We start from the raw sequence: 21,655 nt of genomic DNA on the forward strand, positions 1-21,655 counted from the left end.
CAACAAAGTATTTTGATTCAGACATTTTTGCAAAACCTAAGAACAAGTTTTCTATAAACTTTCAGGTTTATCTTCAATTTTATGCTTTGAAACCTTTCCAGAGAATGTAAAAATCTATCAACCTCTAAAAGAAAAAGAAAGTACTTCACATTAATTATTAGGGTGTTTTTAATTAATAAAAACCCTTCTTTTTTGGTGGTTAGCATTCAGCTTTGATAGTCTCCAAGGTTTTTTTTTCTGGGCAGCAGTAACAAATTAAACATCCAAAATAATAGCACATTCATTACGATTAAAAAACTAGTGTAGGTACAAAAAAGTCAGAAAATTGTCTATGTATATAACCTCTTTCTTTTGTTTCTGTAATGTGGTAATTAAACTGCTAACAAAGCACTTCCTTCAAGGAATTAGTACCGGAGCCGTTCCGTTTCTTTATTTTCATGGTTTTTAATTTTTTTTACCTTTTCTGGGTGTAAGACAGAGGATGAAAGAATCATCGTTCTATTCCCTGTGTCTATCCATGTGGCAACTCCCACAGGAATTTGTCAGACTTCAAGTTAGCCAAGAAGAGTTCCTATGTATGAAAGCACTGTTACTTCTCAACACAAGTAGGTTCTTTTATTTCTTTGTAACATATCACCAGTAAAAGAGTTTTGAACCGTGTTGTTTAACTTGACAATTGCTAAGCTATCTGGCTTAACAAATGGAAACTTCTTTAGGAGGAATGTTAGTCTTCCAAGACCTAAAAATATTTTTTCTAGTGTTTATAAGGAACAAATAATTTGTGATTCATTGTTGGTTTTATTCTGTATAAAGGCACTGGGGAAATGTTGGATCCCTTTTGATATATAGCTATACTGTACTACACATTTTCAAATCAAGTGTGCAGTATTTCTGCCTGGAAGCTCTTCAGCTTAAATGACTCTACACAGATAAAAAAAACCTTACAAGCATTAGAAATATATTAAAAAATATTTGATAAATTGTCAGGACTGAGGGCTTTATCTTGGCCAAGAACTTGAAGCATGCTTACTCAAAAGAATTAGGGAGATGGACGTGGCAAACAATACTAACATTTATTCAACTTTTTATAGGTATAAATAGGTCAAGTTTAGCACAGATATAAACAAATGGAAATGTTTTTCTTTGGTTTGTTTCTCTAGAACAAAATCTGTGATCACTTTTAATCATACGCATCTTTTAAAGAATCCAGCGTACAGCTGCATTCCACTTTAAATGGGAAATGTGGTAGTTGATGAAGTTATCTTCCAAAACCTTTTCTAAAATACTAAAATGTACATCTGCTGAGGCGATAATTGTTAGTTATGAATCCACAAATAGAAAATTTTAAAATGGTCCAAGTGCTATTAGAAATTAGAATAAGCACCTCTGAGAAATATAATTTGATGATGTTGAAATTTGGTTCTCTACACACTTATGGAGTTGGAGAAGAGATGTGCAAATCCTGCATAACCTGCTTGTTGATTGTACAAAGTTTCAGTAAAAGATAAGGAACTAAAATTTATTCCCTCTTAAGCTGTACTTGGCTGGTATTTGCATAAGCTCATGCTTAAAAAAACCTTGGTCTCAGCAGAGCATAAGCAGTAAAGATTAAATTTAGCTCATATGAACATAAAAATTACTAAAATAATAGCAAAATACCATACATTCTGCTGAAGCAATAAAAATAACGTGGACAAAAATCCCTCTCTGATAAAACTCCAGTTGGAGTTTGAATGTATTCCTAGTTTAAATGTTTTCCACCTTGTTTACATCATGAAATGAACTCCCCTGTCTATCTGAAGCTTAGAGGGAAGTTTTAAATTTCAGTGAAATTTAGATACATTTGTGATATTCCAGCTCTCCATTTCTGTCCCACAAAGTTCAAATCAAATTCAAAAAAACATTGCAATGGTCCAATCCCTCTCATCAGTTTAACGGTATTCATCAAGTTACCGTTCTTTATCAACTGCATTGCCCTCAGAAGCTCATTTCTAAGATGATATGTTTATATATATGCAATAAATTAGTTAAAAAAATAAAGTATTGCTACCTGTGCTGATGAGTTTTGCTTTTTGTTCTCTCCTGCACTTATTGTCTTAGAGGAAAAAACAATTTGTCAGATCTTTGGGAAAAGGAACACACCTAACCGTTGTTGCTGAGACATTTAGTAAACGTTTGGTACTGTATAAATACAATTCCACAAAATTATTTTCAAAAAACCATGTAACCTCATTGTTGCTATAAAGTGTCTTTTAAGACTACTTTTATTTTAGTCCATGGTATTCATCTTAGTCCTCTTCAGATGTGAAAGTATGGCCATTTCAAGCTTTCATATACTAACAGTAAATGAAGTCTGAAGTTTTAGTCTCTCATTCTTTCTTCTGTTTGATTTATTGTTTAGATGAACTGGTTTTTACTTTTTATATAATTTTGAAGAAACAGTAATTTGTATTAAACATAACTAAATGTCAGTCTCAATACAATTCTAATTCTGAATGGAAACCCCAGCCTAAGTTGTAACAATATTTTTGATTTTACAGTTTTTCCATTGAGTTTGCTGTGGCTCAGATGTTTTCTTTATGTTGTACTTGTGACAGTTTTAAAGCTGTCTTGAAAGCAGAATTAGTCTTTGCAAAAAGTGGACCAACATTTTTATTTTCTGCAATTCTTTCCATTTTACAGGTCCTTATTTACCGTATGTAATATGCTGTGTTGTAGTAGTGCCCCAAAAGTTCTAAATAGGGCTCCATCTTGCAGAGGCCACATACATCTAGGAACTAATACTATGAATAGTTCAGAAAGACTATGATTTAAGAAAGTAGAGCTATGCCAAAAAAGAGAGAAATAAGCATATAGCAAGTTCAGTTCTAGCTCTAACACTTTCCAGACTTTTGATTTAGAGGAGTTGCAAAATCTTGTTGCATAAGATTTTGGCTGGGTTCTTGCCACTGAATGAAAGCATCCACATTCTTTACATATGTTCAGGGAGAAGGAGCATTCGAGCTACCTGTGTTTAAATTGCATTTGTTCATGTAAGACATTGTAATTCTTCACTCAAATAAATAGCTTAGTGGAACTTTTTGTGATTAGATGGGAATGTGACTGTGCTTTTGCAGAATTCTGGGAAACAGGCCATTCATTGCTGGAAGAGATCTTTTAATTCACAAGGGAAATGTAAGGACTTAACTGCTGTTTTAGAGATGCAAGCCAAAGAAAGCGTCCACCTAACCCTAAATTCCATTAGAATGTCACTTTATATGAAAAAGATTTCATAGGTGTCTGTAATTCTGCTGTTAGACATACCCAGAACCATCCAGGCTTTGAAAATTAAGCTATTCTTTTTCCATGACATAACTTTTCCCCACTGTGAGTATTCCTGCCTGTATTAGTCCTAAGCACATTGCATTCTCCACAAAATAGAACTCTTCCCTTCTGTTCAGACCCTCGATGCATATGTGACAGGCACACTTTCAGATACCTCCTTTGTCTGTTTGGACTTGAGAGGCTGTACTGAGTCAAGCCAAAGGTCCACCTCAACCAGCATTTCATCTCCCATCAGCTGCCAAAAGAAATCTAACATGACATCCCTAAAAGGTGGACTACTAATAGATATGGTGTTATAAATGTACTTTCTGTGGAAGCAGTCACAATTTCTATTCTCTATTTTTATTTTTGTTTGAATTCTGTTTTAGTTAGGAGTCAGACCCTGACTTCCATAGCCATCTCAGTGGCTTTAAAGACACTTGTCTTTAAAGTAAATTTGCTATTTTCTGTATGTGTGTCTCCCTCCTTCCCCCAGACTTTCACTTGTCTGAGGAGACACAGAGCAAGAGACATCCTTGGCAAACTGGATCATTTCCTCTCTTGAGCAGTCTCTTACAAAATAGGAGACTTCTGCTTAACTCGAGTAGAGATTTGAACTTCTGCTTTGTTATCTCTCTCTGGGGTGGAGGTGAGGGACACAATTTTAATCTGTTTGCCTGAAGTGTCTCCTTCCCCCTTACCTTCTTCTGAGGAATGAGACATGACTTAGGCAACTGACTTCAGAACAGGGTTTATGATTTCCAAATGGAGAGCAGTGCTTCTCTCAGTGCAGAGTTTGCTGCCTAATTCTCTTTCAGGGAATGGGTTAAGGTCCAACCCTTGTGCAGCCGTCTGCTTTTTAGGTGGCTTCTGTTTTAAGAATTCCATTCTTAGGTATCTAACAATACAGTGCATTGTACAGAGAGTCAGCACACATATATTTATGTTTTAATTCCAGAAAGTGACAAATCACCTGGAAGTTAGGTGTTACAGTGTTGAATAAGTCAATGTCATTATGAACCAAGCTTCAATTTTTTTTTTTTTAAGAGATGCAAGTGAAGCCTGTTGTGGCCTGATACTAGTCGTGGCCTGATACTAGTCATGGTCTGATACCAGATTGAAGATGTACTAGATACCTAGATAACTAACATGTGATTTATTTAACTATGTGAGCTAGTCCCCATGACATTCTTTTAGAGTCTGTGGAGAAAAATAAGCATCTCTACAGCATAATTCATCTCTTTCTAAAGCTACTTTAGCAACTTTTTACTTTTACTTTTTACTTGCCTGATTTTTCCCACTAAAACTACAGCAATCTGTGGTAACTAGCCCAGATGGAGGTGCCTATACTGTAAAATGTCTAAAGTTTGGTGAGGTGAATCCTTCCCCTCATGCTTGCTGTCAGAATACGAAATGTTAAATGTGATGTTGCAGTGTGAAATGTCATTGGCAAGAGAGAAAAGAAAGGGGAAGAAATTTAACAGCTCTTTCAAAAACAGTATGTTTGAAACAAGACCATGTTTTAATGTATGATTATTATAGTGAAGCAAGGATTTAGATTTGATTGCCAGATGGGAATATTTTTTCAGGTTTCATTTCTTCAAGTTTTTCATTTCTTAGTTGCCTTTGACAACATTAATTGTAAGACTTGTGTATTACACTCTGCAATATCAAGGAAAGTAGTCTGGAGCTTATGCCTGTTTCCTTATAATGCTACCAACACTTGATCAGTGATCAAATATGGTCTTATCACTAGCAATCACTAACAGGTTCATTCCTCAGTGTTCTCTCCATGTCCTCATTTTGGTCCTCACAGCTGACCACTGAGAGAAGAGTGTGTTCAACCATTTGCTCCTCCTTGCTAATTTCTCTAAAAGCTGTTCACACTTAAGACTCTGATAATGCATCTATTCTGTTAAGTGAAAGAGGTCCAAACAGGAGGCCTGAGCCCTGGATGCTTTGCTGTCTACGCTACTTAAGAGTCGTTAGTTCATTCCTTGACTCCATTTTGAAGCACTCCAGCTAGATCTCTAACATAAATCTGCTATGAAGAGGGCTGACCCTTAGCAGTGTAAACATGAACCGTTCCATAACATCTTTCCTCAAGGACAGGAGTGCTTCTTTTGGCCATCTTCTTTTCAGCAGACAGGTGTAGCTGAAGCTTAAGGCTATTTCTAGACATCAGCAATTAGCACAATTGACTGATTGTTGCTGGTATATCCTTTTAACTAATTGTATCACTGTTTCTGGAGTAACTGTTGAACGGGAAGAAGTGCCTGGCATATAATAATGAATTGCACTGCACAGCGTGAAATACTATAAATTGTTCCTGTACTTTAAATTTCTCTCATTGCCTTCAGAATAAATTGCAACACAACTGTTACTGTCTTTTTAGTTCCTTTGGAAGGTCTAAGAAGTCAAAGCCAATTTGATGAGATGAGAACGAGTTACATTAGAGAACTGGTGAAGGCAATTGGTTTGCGCCAGAAAGGTGTTGTGGCCAACTCGCAACGTTTCTATCAACTTACAAAACTGATGGATTCCATGCATGATGTAAGTTTACTTGTTAATGTGTTTTGCTTTTTATGTAAGAATGAACTAGTATTTCTTAAAAGTAATTTTATGGAAAGCGGCTAGTCAAAAACCCCTACATTTTTCCTTTAGTGTGTATATTTGTGTGAATAGATACCTATATATTCAGCATCAATATATATTGTGTATATTTTATATGGTATACAAGATTTAAGTATTTGAGAAACATGCATTTGAATGCTACCATTTTGTTTCATTATTTCTGTAACATAACTAGTACAGTTAGGGTTTTGGTAGGGGGCGGCATGTATATGTGTGTGCATGTGTATACATGTTCATGAAAATATTTAAATAATGCAAAGACTAGGCAATTCAAGTTGCAAAGTCAGGCTACTAAGAACTAGAGAAAGACAACCAAGATTGGTTTTACAACCTTAATTCAACTACTTTTATGTGTATAATCTATGCCATTTTTTCAGTTTCTGTCTACATTTGGGAATTGAGTAATCTTTGAGAACTCTAGTGGTGATACAATGATTATTAAGTGTCTTAAAAGATGCAGCTGAATCCTTTCCACATCTTTGAGAATCTAGCATGTATCCTATTGGCTTAACATCCATTAAAACTGGGGAATGACATTTTGTATAAACCTTTGCCCACGTGAATATTGTTTTGTAATGGCTTGTGTATCTGCAAGAGAGGCAAAAAGCAGAGGTACAGGGCCATACCTGACAGTTTTAGCAAGCGCTGGGGAAGTGGCACTAAGATAGTTTAGGAAGAGTGCTTTTGAGTTCAATGCTGGTTGTGAGGAGCTCGCAGGGAGTTCAGGGAAGGATGGGGTCTTTGCGTGTTTGTATTCTGCACTCAGCAAATCTGCATTTTATTTTAGTTGTTCATGAATAAATTAATTTATTAATCTAAAACCTTTCATTGTCACTAATTCCCCTTCTGATGGGGAGACAAAAACCCCAACCCTCTGAGGATCCCACTTATGGGAGTTAAGAGAGGTAACGATATTGATAATTATGTGGTTCACCAGCTGGTCTGGAGTCTTCTGATCCATTGCACAAACCTCTCCATCAGCTTCTGCTATCCACAGAACTCACATTCACCATTTAGCTATTACATCATCTCAGATACCAGCAAAAGGAGAATAAGACAAGTACGAAAAGCGTCCTTACAGGTGAAGGTAGACAATAGAAAATTCTGAAGGGAGGATATGGAGATTAACTTTTTACTGGTAGTCAGACTGCAGTCATCACTGTGGACTGTCAGTGCTAAACCCTTCCCTGGAGTTCAGTCAGTCACCTTTTACTTGCAAAAACAAGTCCTGGCCAGTATGCTACTCACAGTAGCCCTGTGCTCAAGGAACCTGTTTGGATCAGCCTTGCTTGGGATAAAAGGTCTTCCTGCCTTACCTGTAGTAATAATTTGCAATCTGAGTGTCACAGCATCCAGAGGAAGATGCTTTTGAGTGCTGGGCTGTAGAGTCAATCTCTTAATTTCCAATACTTAAAGTAAAATAGCCTTAGTGGAAGCGAGTGAGTGAGGCTTGCTGCAAAATACCCAGCAAAGTGATGGTTAGAGTAGTGTTTGGTCTGTAGAGTATCTTTGTTCAGGTCCCTATTTCAGCTCAGGCTGATAAAGTGATGGGAGAACCGAGGAAAAGATAATCACACTGGAGAGCCTGTGTGTTGTTAAAGCCTGGAGTAGCAGAAATAGTATGATATTTGATAACATAAAGGTCACAAGTCTTAAAGAAAAACTTCTATAAAATTGGAACTTCTCAGAGAAGATAGAAGAGGTGAAATAGTCACATATATTGAGCAGTTGGGGATTCAAGGGACGAGCACCTATGGAGTTTAATGTTTGCGGCATACCCAGATATGATCACAATCAGAACCATGGAAAAGCTCACAAGGAAATAGTAAATGCTGTCCCTCGGAGCAGTGTTTGAATAGCATTACAGTAAACAAGGCATGGAGACAAGTGTTGAACACGGGGATAAAATGAAAGATTGAATACTTGTTTAGTAATTGCCATTGTTCATGGTGCACGCTGTGAATAAGGATGATAACACTTTATAATATTAGTGAGGCACTGTTTTTATATGACATACCGTTTAGCTAGATTTATGACTTTTTGCCATGGGAGGATATTTTAATAGGGAATGACAAGTACCCACATTATTGATTCAAGGAATGACAGAGGAAGGTATATAATGATGTCAGCTGATGGATGTATGAGTTAAGTGATTGATGGCATGTTTATCTGGCTGCATTACTGTTAGCCTGATTTATCATGTTTGTATTTTATTAAATCCAGCTAGTGAAACAGCTCCATCTCTTCTGTCTGAACACATTTCTCCAGTCCCGTGCACTGAGTGTTGAATTCCCCGAGATGATGTCAGAGGTGATTGCTGCCCAGCTACCCAAGATTCTGGCAGGGATGGTGAAACCTCTTCTCTTTCACAAAAAGTGAAATGTCTTTTCTCTTATCATAGAGATGATTTCTGGGTCATTTTGTTTGTTTATTTTCGTCAAGATTTTGCAATGTCAGGACTTCAGTGTACTTGTCATACTTACCCTGCCTACTGCTTTATACTTGTAACATACACAAGCCATTTAAGCTTGATGTACATATTGTGAGTTCCTGATTCCTTAACTGCAAAAATCACAACAGTCATAAGAAATGTTTTGTAAACTTGGCTAGGTTGCTTTTTAGATATGCATAAGAATGACAATGAATAGAGTTTTCAGATTTCCAAGAACAGTTATCTTATACATTTTTCTTACATATTACACCCTCTCAAATTTCTGATATGACATGGTGTAAACTTTTTACTTTAGTACATTGTGTGCACGGGTACATGTGGGCATGTGCGTAAGACAAGATTTTGGAGGAATTAAAATAAATATTGCCCACATTTTCTCACGGATATTTCACTTTTTTATTAACTACTCTGCCTCACAGAAATACCCTTTCAAAGTCAGCTGTCCAGGATTAAGTAGACGTCACTGCAATACCTTCATGGGTAACTAAAGTGCTAGCCACAAAATACACATTCATACTCTTGGCTGTGCCCATATTGCATTGAAACTCTGAGTTCAGTGTACTGAACTGTGCTGCACCATTCAGTGCAGCTCTCCTTCAAAAATCAGAAATCTTAGGAAAATTTCAGTGTATATTACACCAGAAATAATGTGTATGCAAACCCACTCAGCTTTGGTTTGTGTTATTTTCCTTCAAAGTTCAGCACTTACTAAAGCTAAATCGCTTAGCTATAATCTTAAATTAATCAATTTAAAATTTCAGAAGCTTTAAATAGAGATGTTTTCACTGACTACAACTCTTAATGATCTTAATGATTTGAATTCCAATGCTGAATACTCAAACAGCCATTAACATCAAATTATAGTGAGATTGAATGCAAAAAGAAATGGAAAACATGACTACAAACATTTTGATACACATCAGACTCATTTCAGTCCTGTTTAGTGGAGCTACATATTTTATATTTTAAAGGCATGCCATTATAATTGGGGTAACTGTAAAAGAGGAATTGGACTAAAGTAGCTTTATACATTCAAGAAGAATGTCATGTTTTACCATGGAAATGAAATATTTGACTGAAAAATTATAATGTGGTGGTGGTTGTTCCTTTGATATGGATATGGAGCAACTCATGCATTTAAGGCAGGAAATTGTTGATCTATTGAAACAACAGAGAACCGGATAAAGCCCAAGAAGACTATGAGTCTATTAAAATATGACAAATTTTGCCAGTCAATAAAAATGATACTCAAATTCTCTAACAGTGTAGGAAATGGTGAATCTTACTTGGGTACTTGCTGGCCATACGCTTTTGCTCTTCTCCATTACATGTTGGATACATCCATCGTGTGATAGCATACTGTTGATGGTGTGTAACTTGGTCTGTATCCTTGTCACGTGAATGAAGGCTCACTGGATGTAAGTTCAGTATCCCTGATTAAGTCAGGGTGCCCCTCATTAAAAGTATAAATGATGTTACTTGTTCGTAAAAATTATGTCCTGATTCTTGAAAAAAATGTAGACAACTAACAACTGAAGGTAGATCTAAAGGTTTCCTTACTATTTACAATTTCCTAAAGCCACTCAAGAAGAAGCTACATTACAACTGGGGATAAAAATGTTTTTGAGTTCCACATACGAGTACAAAACCCACTAGAGTTGGTGCAAAGATGTGGCCCTGGATAAAATGGCATAAGCAGACTTTTGTGTTAGTTGACTAGGTTCATCATTTCTAACTGCCCAGAGACAAGCGATTTCTTTCATATTCAGTACAGTCTGACTTTTAACTGTGATCCTTAAAGCAGTTATGTTTTAATAAATAACACAAAAATCTTTATTTCTACATATTGAAGTTTTGTTTTCTTTATTCTTCTTTGTATTTGCATTCAGTAATTGTGGAGCTTAGTAAAAAAGTCCATTTCAAGCATTCCACTTCTGTGTAACAATATTTTCATGCACTCTTTGGGAACGTAAGCATTGCCACATGATTTACCATTGAATAAACAGACTGTCTATGTTACTGTTTAGATTAAACTGTTAACAGAAACTTCCCACACTAAAAATTGCTCCTTGACACCCTAATCCTGAAATTGGAAAACGGAGCAGGCAGTGTGCTTGCCTTAGGAATGCCCCAGATGAGCCTACATCTGCCTTTTACTCAATCCCTAAAATTTGTTCCAAGTGGCTGCCATGTCACTGTGTCCCATAAATATGGCAGATTAGTCTGAAATGCTCTATAATCAAAAAGCAGGAATAGATGTCTTTTGGGAATAGGTAACAAAGGTTAAAAACGTTTTCAAATTGTATTTCTTAAAGATCTCTAACTCACAGAAAAAATTCCCAGAACTTCATGGTCATAAATGCACTACGTAAGACAGAACAAGTTTGGCTAAATGCAGCTGCTATATGAATTTGAAAGTCCTGTATTCATTACTTGGTTATCTGAAGTTAGAAAAAACTGTTTTAATTTGAGAACTTCCAAAGGCTTTGAACCCAGTTTATAAAATTGCCTTTAGTCTCTATTTTGATACCATCATTTGCTCCGTACTACACAGACACCGTGAACAGTGGTCAAAACACAAGATTGCTTCCTTCCCTATAAAAATCTCATGTACTGTGACTTTTCAACACCACGGCAATGTCCAGAGAGCCGTCAGCAAACTCATTTTTTCTTTGAGAGTACGAGGCTTTTTAGTTGTCTGTATTTCTCTGCATTAATATTTGTTTAAAGATTAAGGTATTTTTTGACCTGAGCTTTACAAATAGGTCTAAATAAAACATCTTGTAGTGCTTCTCAATATACTGAACAAGGCATAAGAATGCTGGATCTTCCTGTGTTGCATTTTGCATACTAGAAATAAGAGGTTTCAGCAGATGGACTTTCGTTTTCTGCCATTTACGATGTGCCTGATTACATTTTAAAGGTGTGAGACCTGTTGTACTAATTAGAAAGCTTGCCATCTTCTGCAGATTGCAGACATAACTTTATGTCTGAGCTATCACTAAAAGTTCTTCACCTTAAACTAAATAATGCAAGCTATGCCTGAAGCTAAGCCTCTCCTGTTCTGTACAGTTTAGATATTTTTGGCCCAAGGCCTTTAGCATTGCCTTCTGCTAGTACTTCAGTGAAGCAAACAAACCAACCCATGAAGTCAGCCGTTTCCTTTGAGCTCTACTGTTGTTACTCAGCTTTGTAGAGGCATCACATTTATAGTTTTTAAAGACTGTTTCGAAGGTCGAAGTGCCTGGCTGTGGCAGCCCGGCTGTGTTTGGAGAGCTGTGACAATGCGGTGCAGGGAAGGAGACCTCCAGCCCCGACAAGCTGTCCTGCTCTTTCACACCAAGTTGCTTCACAGTTGTACCTGCTGTGCTCGAAGAAATACAGAAGGTCAAACGCTTGGCTCATGTTTTCAAAGATCTTAGCTGGATCAACAGTTTTGACCAGCCTTTAGGGAAAGGGGAATGTGGGGTCGTTAACACCTAGTCGGTGACAGAGGGAAATGTAGTCTGAGAAACTTTCAGTCGATTTCACGGCGCTTTGGAATGGTCTAGTTGTATGTGTGCATAATAAACTGAAGCTCAGGTATTTTTGAACTCCAGCTGTTCCTTCAGCTGCACTGTGGTTGTTTTCTTGTGTTTTATCTACAGTAAAGAAGCTGAGAGTTCAGTTTGTGTTTTCTGACCAGTCAATCAATGCTTCATTAGTACCTTAGTTCTTTTTTTGTTTGTTTTAAAGTACAGTAATAGGTCTCTCTCAATTATCTTTACTGGGAAGGTCAGCTGCTTTCCTGTGTTCCTATCTAAAACCAAATATTTATCTCAGTTATCAGTGACATACTGGTAGCATCAACAGTAACATCTGTAGGGATCCTTCCTTCCTGTACTCTTCTACCTGCACGAACTTAAGGTTAGTTTATCCCCAGAGCAGGAGAGGATGGGGCTGCACTCCACCCATGCAGCAGTGCAACTCCAAGTACACGTTTCTTGCCTGACGCGCCGTTTGTGGCACGCTGACCTTTCTTTCCTTCCGATAAGTCAGCTTGCAACCACAGAGCCAATATCCAAAGCCCTCCCAACTTTCCATGGCTCAAAAGCCTGTGTGCATACTGCCAGGCTAGACTGTCAGCATTGCTGGATTTATTGGTTTGTATTCCTTTGTGTCATGATGACCTGGCTTGAACAGAGGGTTTGTTTTTAATTTAGTTCTCTTTTCCCCCTTAGAAGATGAAAAGGAAAAAAAGGTCATATTTTAGGTGGTTTTTATCTTAAAATTTATGAGTTTTTTTTTTTCAATGAATGCTATTAATTTATTAGATTGACGTTATTTGCATGCAGAATGGTACTGTAGCTTTTCAGATGCTTGGAGAGAAACAAGCAGTAAAAGGTGACTGCATGGGTAATAAAAACTAAGTTAAAATTTAGCTGTCTGTTTACCTTAAAGAGAAAATAATCCTCAGAAAATAATCCTTCAGTGCTGTTGGAACTAGTGCAGCAGTTGCATAACTTCAAGTACATGAGCAGTGCTGCTCCCTTGGTGTATTTTTTTGCTCACATTTAGGCATTTTTTTCCTGGGTTGGGCCCAGAGTGCTCTGCACAAGGTGTTTATAGAATATAAAGGCTATCAAGGAGTGGTGAGCTTTCATTTAATTCTAGTTTATCATTTAAAACTGGCAACATTTCAGTTTCTTGCCAGTGTGAGGTGTGCTCATTGGAAAAATACCATCACAAGTCATAGATCATGTTTTTCTGACCATGAAAACTAAATTACCCTTTCACCTCTACAGGTACAATAGTTCCACCAATTTAGCATTCAGGCATATCAGTGAGGAAGTTCTCACAGTGTCATTTAACTAGTCTTACTCTATTGCATTTTCCCACAGTTCAATTTAAATATCCATCCAGCCAGTTTAATACTAAAATCTCTTTTTGTTATGTTGAGGAAAAAGAAACATATAATTTACAGGAATCCAGAGCTCTGCATCAGTGAACTCCACAACTGCGTACTTTCAGACAAGGGGCGAGATTGGATGAAAAGCATCTAGTGGCATAGTAAATATCTTTGCCATCAATTCAGAGGTAACTGGGCAGACCAGTACAGAGACCTTTGTGTTATACAGGTGAGACCTTTGTGTTACACAGGTGAGACTTTTATGAACATCACCGTAAGTTGCTCATTCCATCTTGGATGTACAGTTTTCACATATGCCTATTTTTCATATACTAGATAAAAATAGAGTAATGCTTTTACACTTCATACCCTGTATTGTTGGTTTATGTCCGGTCTGAGACTCTGACCTGCGATACCTCCAGTTGAGAACAATGTTCTCATCATAGCGCTGTTCAAAAGACCCAATTTATTCCGGCAGGTCCATTGTGGCTATATGGAGCGTGAATAAGGAAAGCACCAAACAGACATATACATGGCAGTGTGCATTCAGAAAGATGTGTAAATGCTTTTACTTAGAGTACCTGAAAAAGAAACACCCAGCGATCTGCAATCACTATGCCGTTTTAAAAGTAAATTTTCTTTCAAAGGATTATACGATTATATTATGTAGTGCCTGAATAAGGCTGATTGTATACTAAAATTTAATAGGATCTCTAATTTGTTTCCAAAAAAAAGGAAGCTCCAGGGAGTCTTATATAATCTTTGAAAATCATAAATCCATCAACTTTATAAATTCCCCAAAATGGACACATCTATTTAAAGGGCAGTTGATTGCAGCTATTACCAAACGTATCTAAATGTAAAGTTAAAGCCATCACTACGAATAATAGTGTTTCACACAGTACTTTTTCTGACAGCTAAGGAACACCGAGCATGCATAGCTGAAATACTTAAAGATTACACGTATGCAGGCACACAGACGGAAACACACGCAGATGCTGTTATACTAGCACCCAACTCGAGCCGGGGGGGGGGTGTGTGTGTGCGTGTGAGGGCAGCTTTTTATAAAAATATCATCATAACTCACTTAATGCAGCATCATGAATCAAAAACACTTTGAGTGGAACGAGTTTTCACCTGTAGCTCAGAAAAAGGATTGCAACTTAAATGTTCAGTGAAGGAACTGAAACATCAGACTAGTGGGTGGCAGTCTGTTACAAGTAGGAACCTTCCTTTTGTTAGAAATATTTGGAGATGTTGTATCCGAAACGTGGTATTGCCCTTTCAAAATAGTGACAAAGACTTCAGTAGAGCAATGAATATGTTCCCAACCGTTTTCCTAGATCCCAGCAACATTTGTAACAGTAAAATGTGGATTTTGCTGTTACGCATAAGCATATTCTTCTATAGACAAAGCACAACACACTTGCTAGAAATGACACCCTATTAAATAGAAGAAATGTGACAGCAGAATCTGATAAAGTTTCACATTACTTGAAATGCCCGAGGAGTCAGGGTGTGGCGGCCGTGGGTTGGGGGTCCATCACGATGGCATTACACACAATGGATGAGAACGTCACCTTTTGGGACTGTCATCACCGCACATGAAGGGTTGGCCAGCTGAGGGTGACAAGGCTTTTCACTTAAAAATTCAATTGGAAGTTTTGTATCCCAAAGCTCAGCTTGCAATATAGTCATACTGTGCACTGGCCAATTCACTTCTTACAATATTTTTACACAAGAGTGTCGGCATTGGGTTTGCTGTTATATGCGGTTTATAGTGATGGCTGCAGCCAGCTCACATTTTACTGGGCGACAGAAACCACTACCCTTTCTCGAGCTTCGTAATACAGGTCGTGTCTATTTGTCTGCTCACAAAGCAAGGTTATAGACATCTGACATTAAAAAAACCCAACAAACCTCTGAAATTCTGAAAATATTACTTAGGAAGATTTTCATTTAAAGTATCCTTAAAGCCTTCCCTGAAGGCAGCCATTAATTTTGAGAAAAACTACATGATAGAGAAAAGCACAACCTAAGGGTTAAAAACCAGGCTGGGGACTCTTGCAGTACACCATCTCTTGCAGTTTCTGAATTTCACACAAACTTTACATCCCAGTTCCCATATTTGTAAAATGTTTATTCTCCCCTCCCTCTTCTGCCCTCAACACATTTTCTTTCCCAAGGATTACTTGGATGTGTAATGCATGAGCACTTTGTAGAGGCTTTGTAATCCTTGATGGAAAATTCTGTAGAAAGCCAAATAACCCTTAACTTTGAGACGTATTTGGACTGATGTTAGTATTTCTCTGTGTTTAACATTCTAGATCACGATGGACATAATTTACAGCTTGTTACTATTGCTTTTATTTTTTTTAAAAAGAGACTTGTATAAGATTTCTGTATTTTCCAGTGGAGAGGAACTTGCATCTATATATTTGTATCTCTGAAATAATAACTTTCAAGTATTTTTGTACAGGTGTTGTCTAGCCACATTGTGTCATGTCCAATAAATTGGAGATGTGCTTACTTTGTAGTAGTATGAGAAGTGTTTAAGTCTTCAGTTACCACTAGATGGAAAGTAAAGCTACAAAACAGCACCGTGCTGTAACTGGACATGGATCTGCAGTCGCCAGTACCAGGCTGGTGGAGCCACTTGTGCTTGCAGGCCTATGGAGCAGCAGCCAGGAGGCTAATTTCAGTTTGATTGCTTTGGCAGCTCCAGGTTAGAGACAACACACGCTGCTTATTTACTGAATTGAAACCTATATGGGGAGGGAGCAGTATTTTCCATTTTGTTTTCAATTCAAACTCTCTACAAGGCTCAAAGAATGGGAGACAACCATCTTTCCATCTTTGTTTTTAACTTATGTGGAAGGTACTGTCAAACTGCTAGTGTATAAAAACAGAAAAATAAGCTACATTCCTGATCTTCCAGCATAAATACACACAAAGGAAAAAAATTATTAAGAAGTATGACCTGCACTGCAGCAGGTGGATGCACAGCAGCACCAGCTACAGGTGCTGATGTGGGAGCAGAGGTGATGGCACTCTGCTGCCTCTCTGTATCGGAAAAGATCTATCTGAGTACAGGTACAACTAGCGCAGCAACCTACACATTGGGTAATGATTTATTTATATATATTTTATAGCCAGGTTTTGAGAGTAAATTGTCTCTAGACTTTACAGAGGCTGTCTGTGAGCTCACTACTGTGTCCATAACCAAGAACTGGAGTTCTCCACTGCCAAAAGCGGACACTGACAGATCTGACTCCCAAGGTGTGAGATGCAGCGCGCTGCAGGATGCTATCCACCTTGCAATCTCCAGTCACGGGGGAGAAGGCTCTTCCCCTGTTGCCAGTGCACAGAGGAGTCATTGACTTGGCCTGGCGCAACCTTTTCTTGGCTGCACCGCAGGAACATCACCTCTGGCTTTTGAGGAGCTGACTCCAGCACTCAGGTGATCCTTTCCTCATCCTTAACACGCCCCACTTCCCACCCCGCCGCCTTCTGACATGGTGTGCAACGGGCAAGGAGCGGGACTCGCACCCCGGCGAGGGGCACGGGCACAAGGCAGAACGGCTGGGCAGCGTGATGTGGTCTTCCACGGGAGAGACCAACTCTCTCCCCTCTCGTTCTAAGGGAGCACTGGTAATTCAGGTCTGGACCGGTGGTTTGGATGTCACCCCTTACTAAGGATGCCCTGTAATGTTAATCATAGATAACGTGCTCGCAGAGAAGCATTAACCGTGCTAACAACGACAATGCTTTTCCACATTATTTCCACAGAATACAGTACGTCTTGAAAGTGATGTTTCAGTTTCATTTCTGAGTGTCCTCATTCTTGTGAATTGATCTCTTAGACATTATCAGTACTCCATGTGCAGATCAGGAACAGTTTGACAGGGCTGGGATTTGCCACATAGATGATTTTTTCCAAATTAATTTAGTTTTAAAACATTCCATGCAGTATTAAACAATAGTGGAAGGCATTTGGTCAATACAAAAATATACATAGATTTCTTTAAAGTGGAAGCCCCATTATTATCTAACACACAGATGAAAATAATCTTAAACAGTTTTTGAGACACTGAAGAACTACAAGGTGTCAAAGTTTAAGACTCTGCTCCTACTTAAATACACATTCAGTTGAGGACGCCTGCACTGGTACCTTTATTTAGTCCCCAATTACTTACTTATGCAATGATCTTCCTCTGGACTGAGTGGAATGACTTCGTATGTATATGTTACGTCCAAATTCACTCCGAATTCATACCTCTATTGCTCAAAAATGGGTTTGGGTTTTGTTTTTTTTAACAGACATGGTAATGGAAGGGTATAAAGAGTAAAATAATGTTACTCATTATTTGAAATGAGATGTTTAAGCCCTTTGGGGTAGAAGCCTTTGCTTTAACCTTTAGCTAATAACAGCCTGCTTAAACGAGATTTTTTTTCATTGTAACATCTCAGACTCCGTAATGATACAGATGCTACAGAGACTGACTCATCTCTGCACAGCGCAAGTGAACTTCCCCTTAAACATACTAATGAGTTCATGCAATAATCATCTGCTGCTCACAGGGAAGACAGCCCTGCTATTTTGTGATATCTAGGTGAAAGAAAGGTGTCAGAGATGCTGCCATGCAGTAATTCAGATGAAACCATCATTTCCTTTCGTATGTGTCAATAACAAAGATGCTGCGGCGCTGGAGAAGGCACCAAACCGAGCCAAGGCTGAGGCGGCGCTACGAGGAGGTCCGCTGTCCTAAATCACCCACTGTGCTGCAATGGGTTTTGTGTTACCACTCTTTTACTCAAATGTGATGCATCCTACAGAGGAAGGCTGACCCAAACGAGTGCCTTGGAAATTGTGAAAAGCGAAGAGCTGTGTTTGTTCCTGCTGCCTGGGGAGATGAGCTGTTTATGAGAGATGCACACAAATAGCTTTGTGAAAAAGAAACACCCTTTCTTGATTTTGCCTCTGGATAAAAACTATCCAGCAAAGCTAATTGTGTTAGCTAAAAACCCACAACAATATTCACCTGAGTTTCTCATGCTGATACACTCACAGATATCTGGACACTCGACTTCCCAGTTCATTTAGTCAGGAAACGTTTCAAGGGATCATTTAAACAAAGATGAGAAAAATTATTAAGGAAAGGCTTCAGGGGTGGCAGAACCTGAACCTCTTTGTACAACTTGGTTCAGCACTTCTCTGAAGGTAAAAGTAATTGTGCTTGTTTGTTTTGCATCGTCTGAACTACAGGGGGATAGGGAGGGCAGAGAGCAGGACCCTTTCCAAAACAAAACGGTGTTACAAATCACAGCTGGAAGCTGAGTGAAACACTCGTATGGCATTCACTGCAAATTTCTCAAGGAAGGGTCTGGGGAGACACCTTATACTGAGCCTGTAACAGAGGAGGCAGGACATTGTGCGGAACAACCATTTTTCCCATACAAGGCAGGCACAATTTGTCATAATTACAGAAAAGAAACGGTAGTTTTCAGGACCAAAGATAAGCGTCCCTCACCCAACAGCAACAGCAGAAAATAACGAACTTAAAATGAGTATTTAAGCTGTGGTTTTGTGTAAGGATACATTTGCATCACCACTGCCCAACACAATTTGTTTGCACCTAAATCTCTCTGAGGGCTTCTGCTATCTTCTTGCTTCCTTCAGATGGCCATGGAGGGTGCTGCCAGAGCCCCCAGATGCGGGGGGTTTTTTGGTGGATTTTCCCTGCGGATAGGCATCCTGTTTGTTTTGTGGTAATTCAGGACTCACAATTGTCACTGCTTTCACAGCCTCCGTTTCCAGCACTTTGTGCTCAGCTTCCCAGCTCAGGCTCGCTGAAACCCTAATCTTTGTTATCTTCTTGTGAGGTCCTTGCAAACAGCATTTGTTTCATTCTAGGAACCAGTTGTACCCTGTATGCCAGTTAATTTATTTGGAGGAACACTGTATAGATTGATCAAGCTCAGGTTTCTTATCTTTCTTCCGCCCGGGTTTGTGAATCGCCTTCTGAAAGGTTTCTCATGGGGCTTCCCACCACACAGCTATCTCACCTGCTTACGGAGTGTGCTGACGTTTCCCTAGCGATGCCATGAGCATATGGTCACGTCTGGACTACAGAGCCCCCAAATGAGCTTGGTTGGAGCCTGTGGCTCCTGCTCCGAGCCATGCTGTGCTGGGACATGCTGCACGCCCTCCATCCACCCCCCCTGAGCCCACCAAGGGCTGAGCTCACCACCCCTCCTCAGCCCCCCGCCTGCTGGTGGGGACGGAGCTCATGGCCATCATAGCCTGAAGCATGCCATTTCAAATCTTGTTTTGAAAATACCCACAATCCAGGTAAGTCGCATGTTTCCCTTTGAATGTGTTTTTTTGTAAGAAGACAAAAGCAATGACCATCACAAAAATAAATCGCTGATGTTTTTCATGCAGACAGGACTCTAATCCCTTCTAAGGGCACCCAAGAGCCATTAACAGTAATTTTAAATGAAATACACCCGTACTAAGTCTAACTAATCAGCTCCTCAATTATACTGGCAGAAAGATGTATTCCAATTACCAAAGTACTATCAAGTGAATTAAGACTCCTTTCTGTACTGGCTGTGGAGATCACTCAATGTTCCCATGAATCCCTGAATGTTTACATTAAAAAAGCACACCATGATCTTTGGCAAAGGCACTTGCTCTAGGCTAGTTCAGCTTTTGAGCTTGTTGCCATAAATACAATAGAAAAGCAGCCAACCGTTGCAAAAGAAGCCAAGAATATCTTTCAATACTTTCTTTCTGCATCTGTGATTAATCTAAATTACACAGGAAAAGCTTTATAAATGTGAAATAAAATTTTAAAAGATGAAAGTGTAAATACCTTATTTACCATATTTAATAAGCATAGTGTTTGTGTTAGAAAGGCAGGTAGGTTTTGAAGGAATGAATCATGCCCAGTTCACAAGAAAACATTCCCAACTGGGACCTGAACTGACATTGCAGCCTGCTTAGTCTATGCCTGTGCTGTTTCCTTGGATCACTGCAATTTCCCCTCTTTACGAGCATGGGGGGCTACGGCCAGCACGGCTCCATGGGAGGCACGTCCAGCGCGGCTGTGGCACGTCCAGCGGCTGTAGCCCCCCGCTTGCACCCTGCTTCCCCTCAGACGAGCGCTGCAGGGGCTCCGCGCTGCCGTGGCTCACTCTGGCATCTGTTTTATACTATAACTATTCCACAAGTCGACTGCTCTGTAGTCCATGTTGTAGGCTTATCAAGCAATCAAGCCTGCAGACCAGGAGATTCACTTTTCCAAACAGATGAGAATCATGTGCTGTAAGGTGCCTTAATGCAACCAAGTAACGAGGTCCCTCTTCACCCTTTCTGCAAAGAAACACAGGTAGTGTCTCGTCCCTTGGGAGTTTTCAATTCAGTGATAATACAGTAACACTGAGTTAGTTTAACAGGAATTTATGTCTTTTTACATGTAAATGCTCACTGAAATATCAAAATATAGCAAGCCAAAACATTTGTTTCCCAGAAATAGAGAAAAATCTTCAATATTCCATGATGCCAAGTAAAATGGCCCTATAGACACTGGGAAAATGAGTGATGAGATCTATTTTAGGGCTTACTCTAGACCCCAAACTAGTCTGTGTTCACTCCTGAAGATTAGAGGATCTGAAAGCCAAGGAGCCTGCATCCCCATGGAAAGGGCAGAAAGCTCTAATAGGAAGAACAACCATTTTATTTCAGATTTTTAACATAAACCCTGTGATGAGCTATCATTTGGGGTCAACTATCAAAATGCACATATTCTTCATCTCCCCTTATGCCTACTCACTATGCGGAGCTGGGCATCTGCAGCAGCTCTTACCACGCATGCTTTCATGGTCCTCAACAGAAGCAGAGGTGAATCAAGCCGTAAGTACTGGCCCCAGACCAAGCAGTTACAGTGCCGGCCGATACGGGTACGGGTGCAGGCTGACATCTACTCCCAACCTGCCACGCACAGGAGAGCAGTAGGGCAGGTCAGGTATCTCCTGGCATCTGCACTCAGCTGCACTGCTGCGCTTGGATTTACCTTTTTTCCGAAAGTCCCCATGGTGCTGGGGAGCTGTTGCGGTTTAACCTGGCAGGCAGCTAAACACCGCACAGGCGTTCACTCACTCCCCTGCCCGCCCAGTGGGATGGGGGAGAGAATCGGGAAAAAAAAGTAAAATTCATGGGTTGAGATAAAGACAGTTTAATAGGACAGAAAAGGAAGGGAAAAAAATAATAATGACAAAACAATATACAAAATAAGTGACGCACAATGCAATATTTCACCACCCGCTGACTGATGCCCAGCCAGTCCCCGAGCAGCGGCCCCCCCGGCCAGCTT

At 39.3% G+C, this 21,655-nt stretch overlaps 1 protein-coding gene across 1 annotated transcript in view; it reads left to right on the forward strand.

The window, feature by feature from the left end:
• The window catches only part of PGR (progesterone receptor), a 43,251-nt gene extending 32,937 nt beyond the window's left edge, over positions 1-10,314 (forward strand). Inside the window, exons 8-9 of the mRNA XM_009281366.1 lie at positions 5,699-5,856; positions 8,161-10,314. Coding sequence (XP_009279641.1) covers positions 5,699-5,856; positions 8,161-8,316 — 314 coding nt within the window. The 3' untranslated portion in view covers positions 8,317-10,314. The remainder of the gene's footprint in view (positions 1-5,698; positions 5,857-8,160) is intronic.
• The last annotated feature ends 11,341 nt before the right edge of the window (positions 10,315-21,655 follow it).

The sequence above is a fragment of the Aptenodytes forsteri genome, unplaced genomic scaffold, assembly GCF_000699145.1.
Source record: "Aptenodytes forsteri isolate BGI_AS27 unplaced genomic scaffold, ASM69914v1 Scaffold212, whole genome shotgun sequence".
Taxonomy (NCBI): Eukaryota; Metazoa; Chordata; class Aves; order Sphenisciformes; family Spheniscidae; genus Aptenodytes; species Aptenodytes forsteri.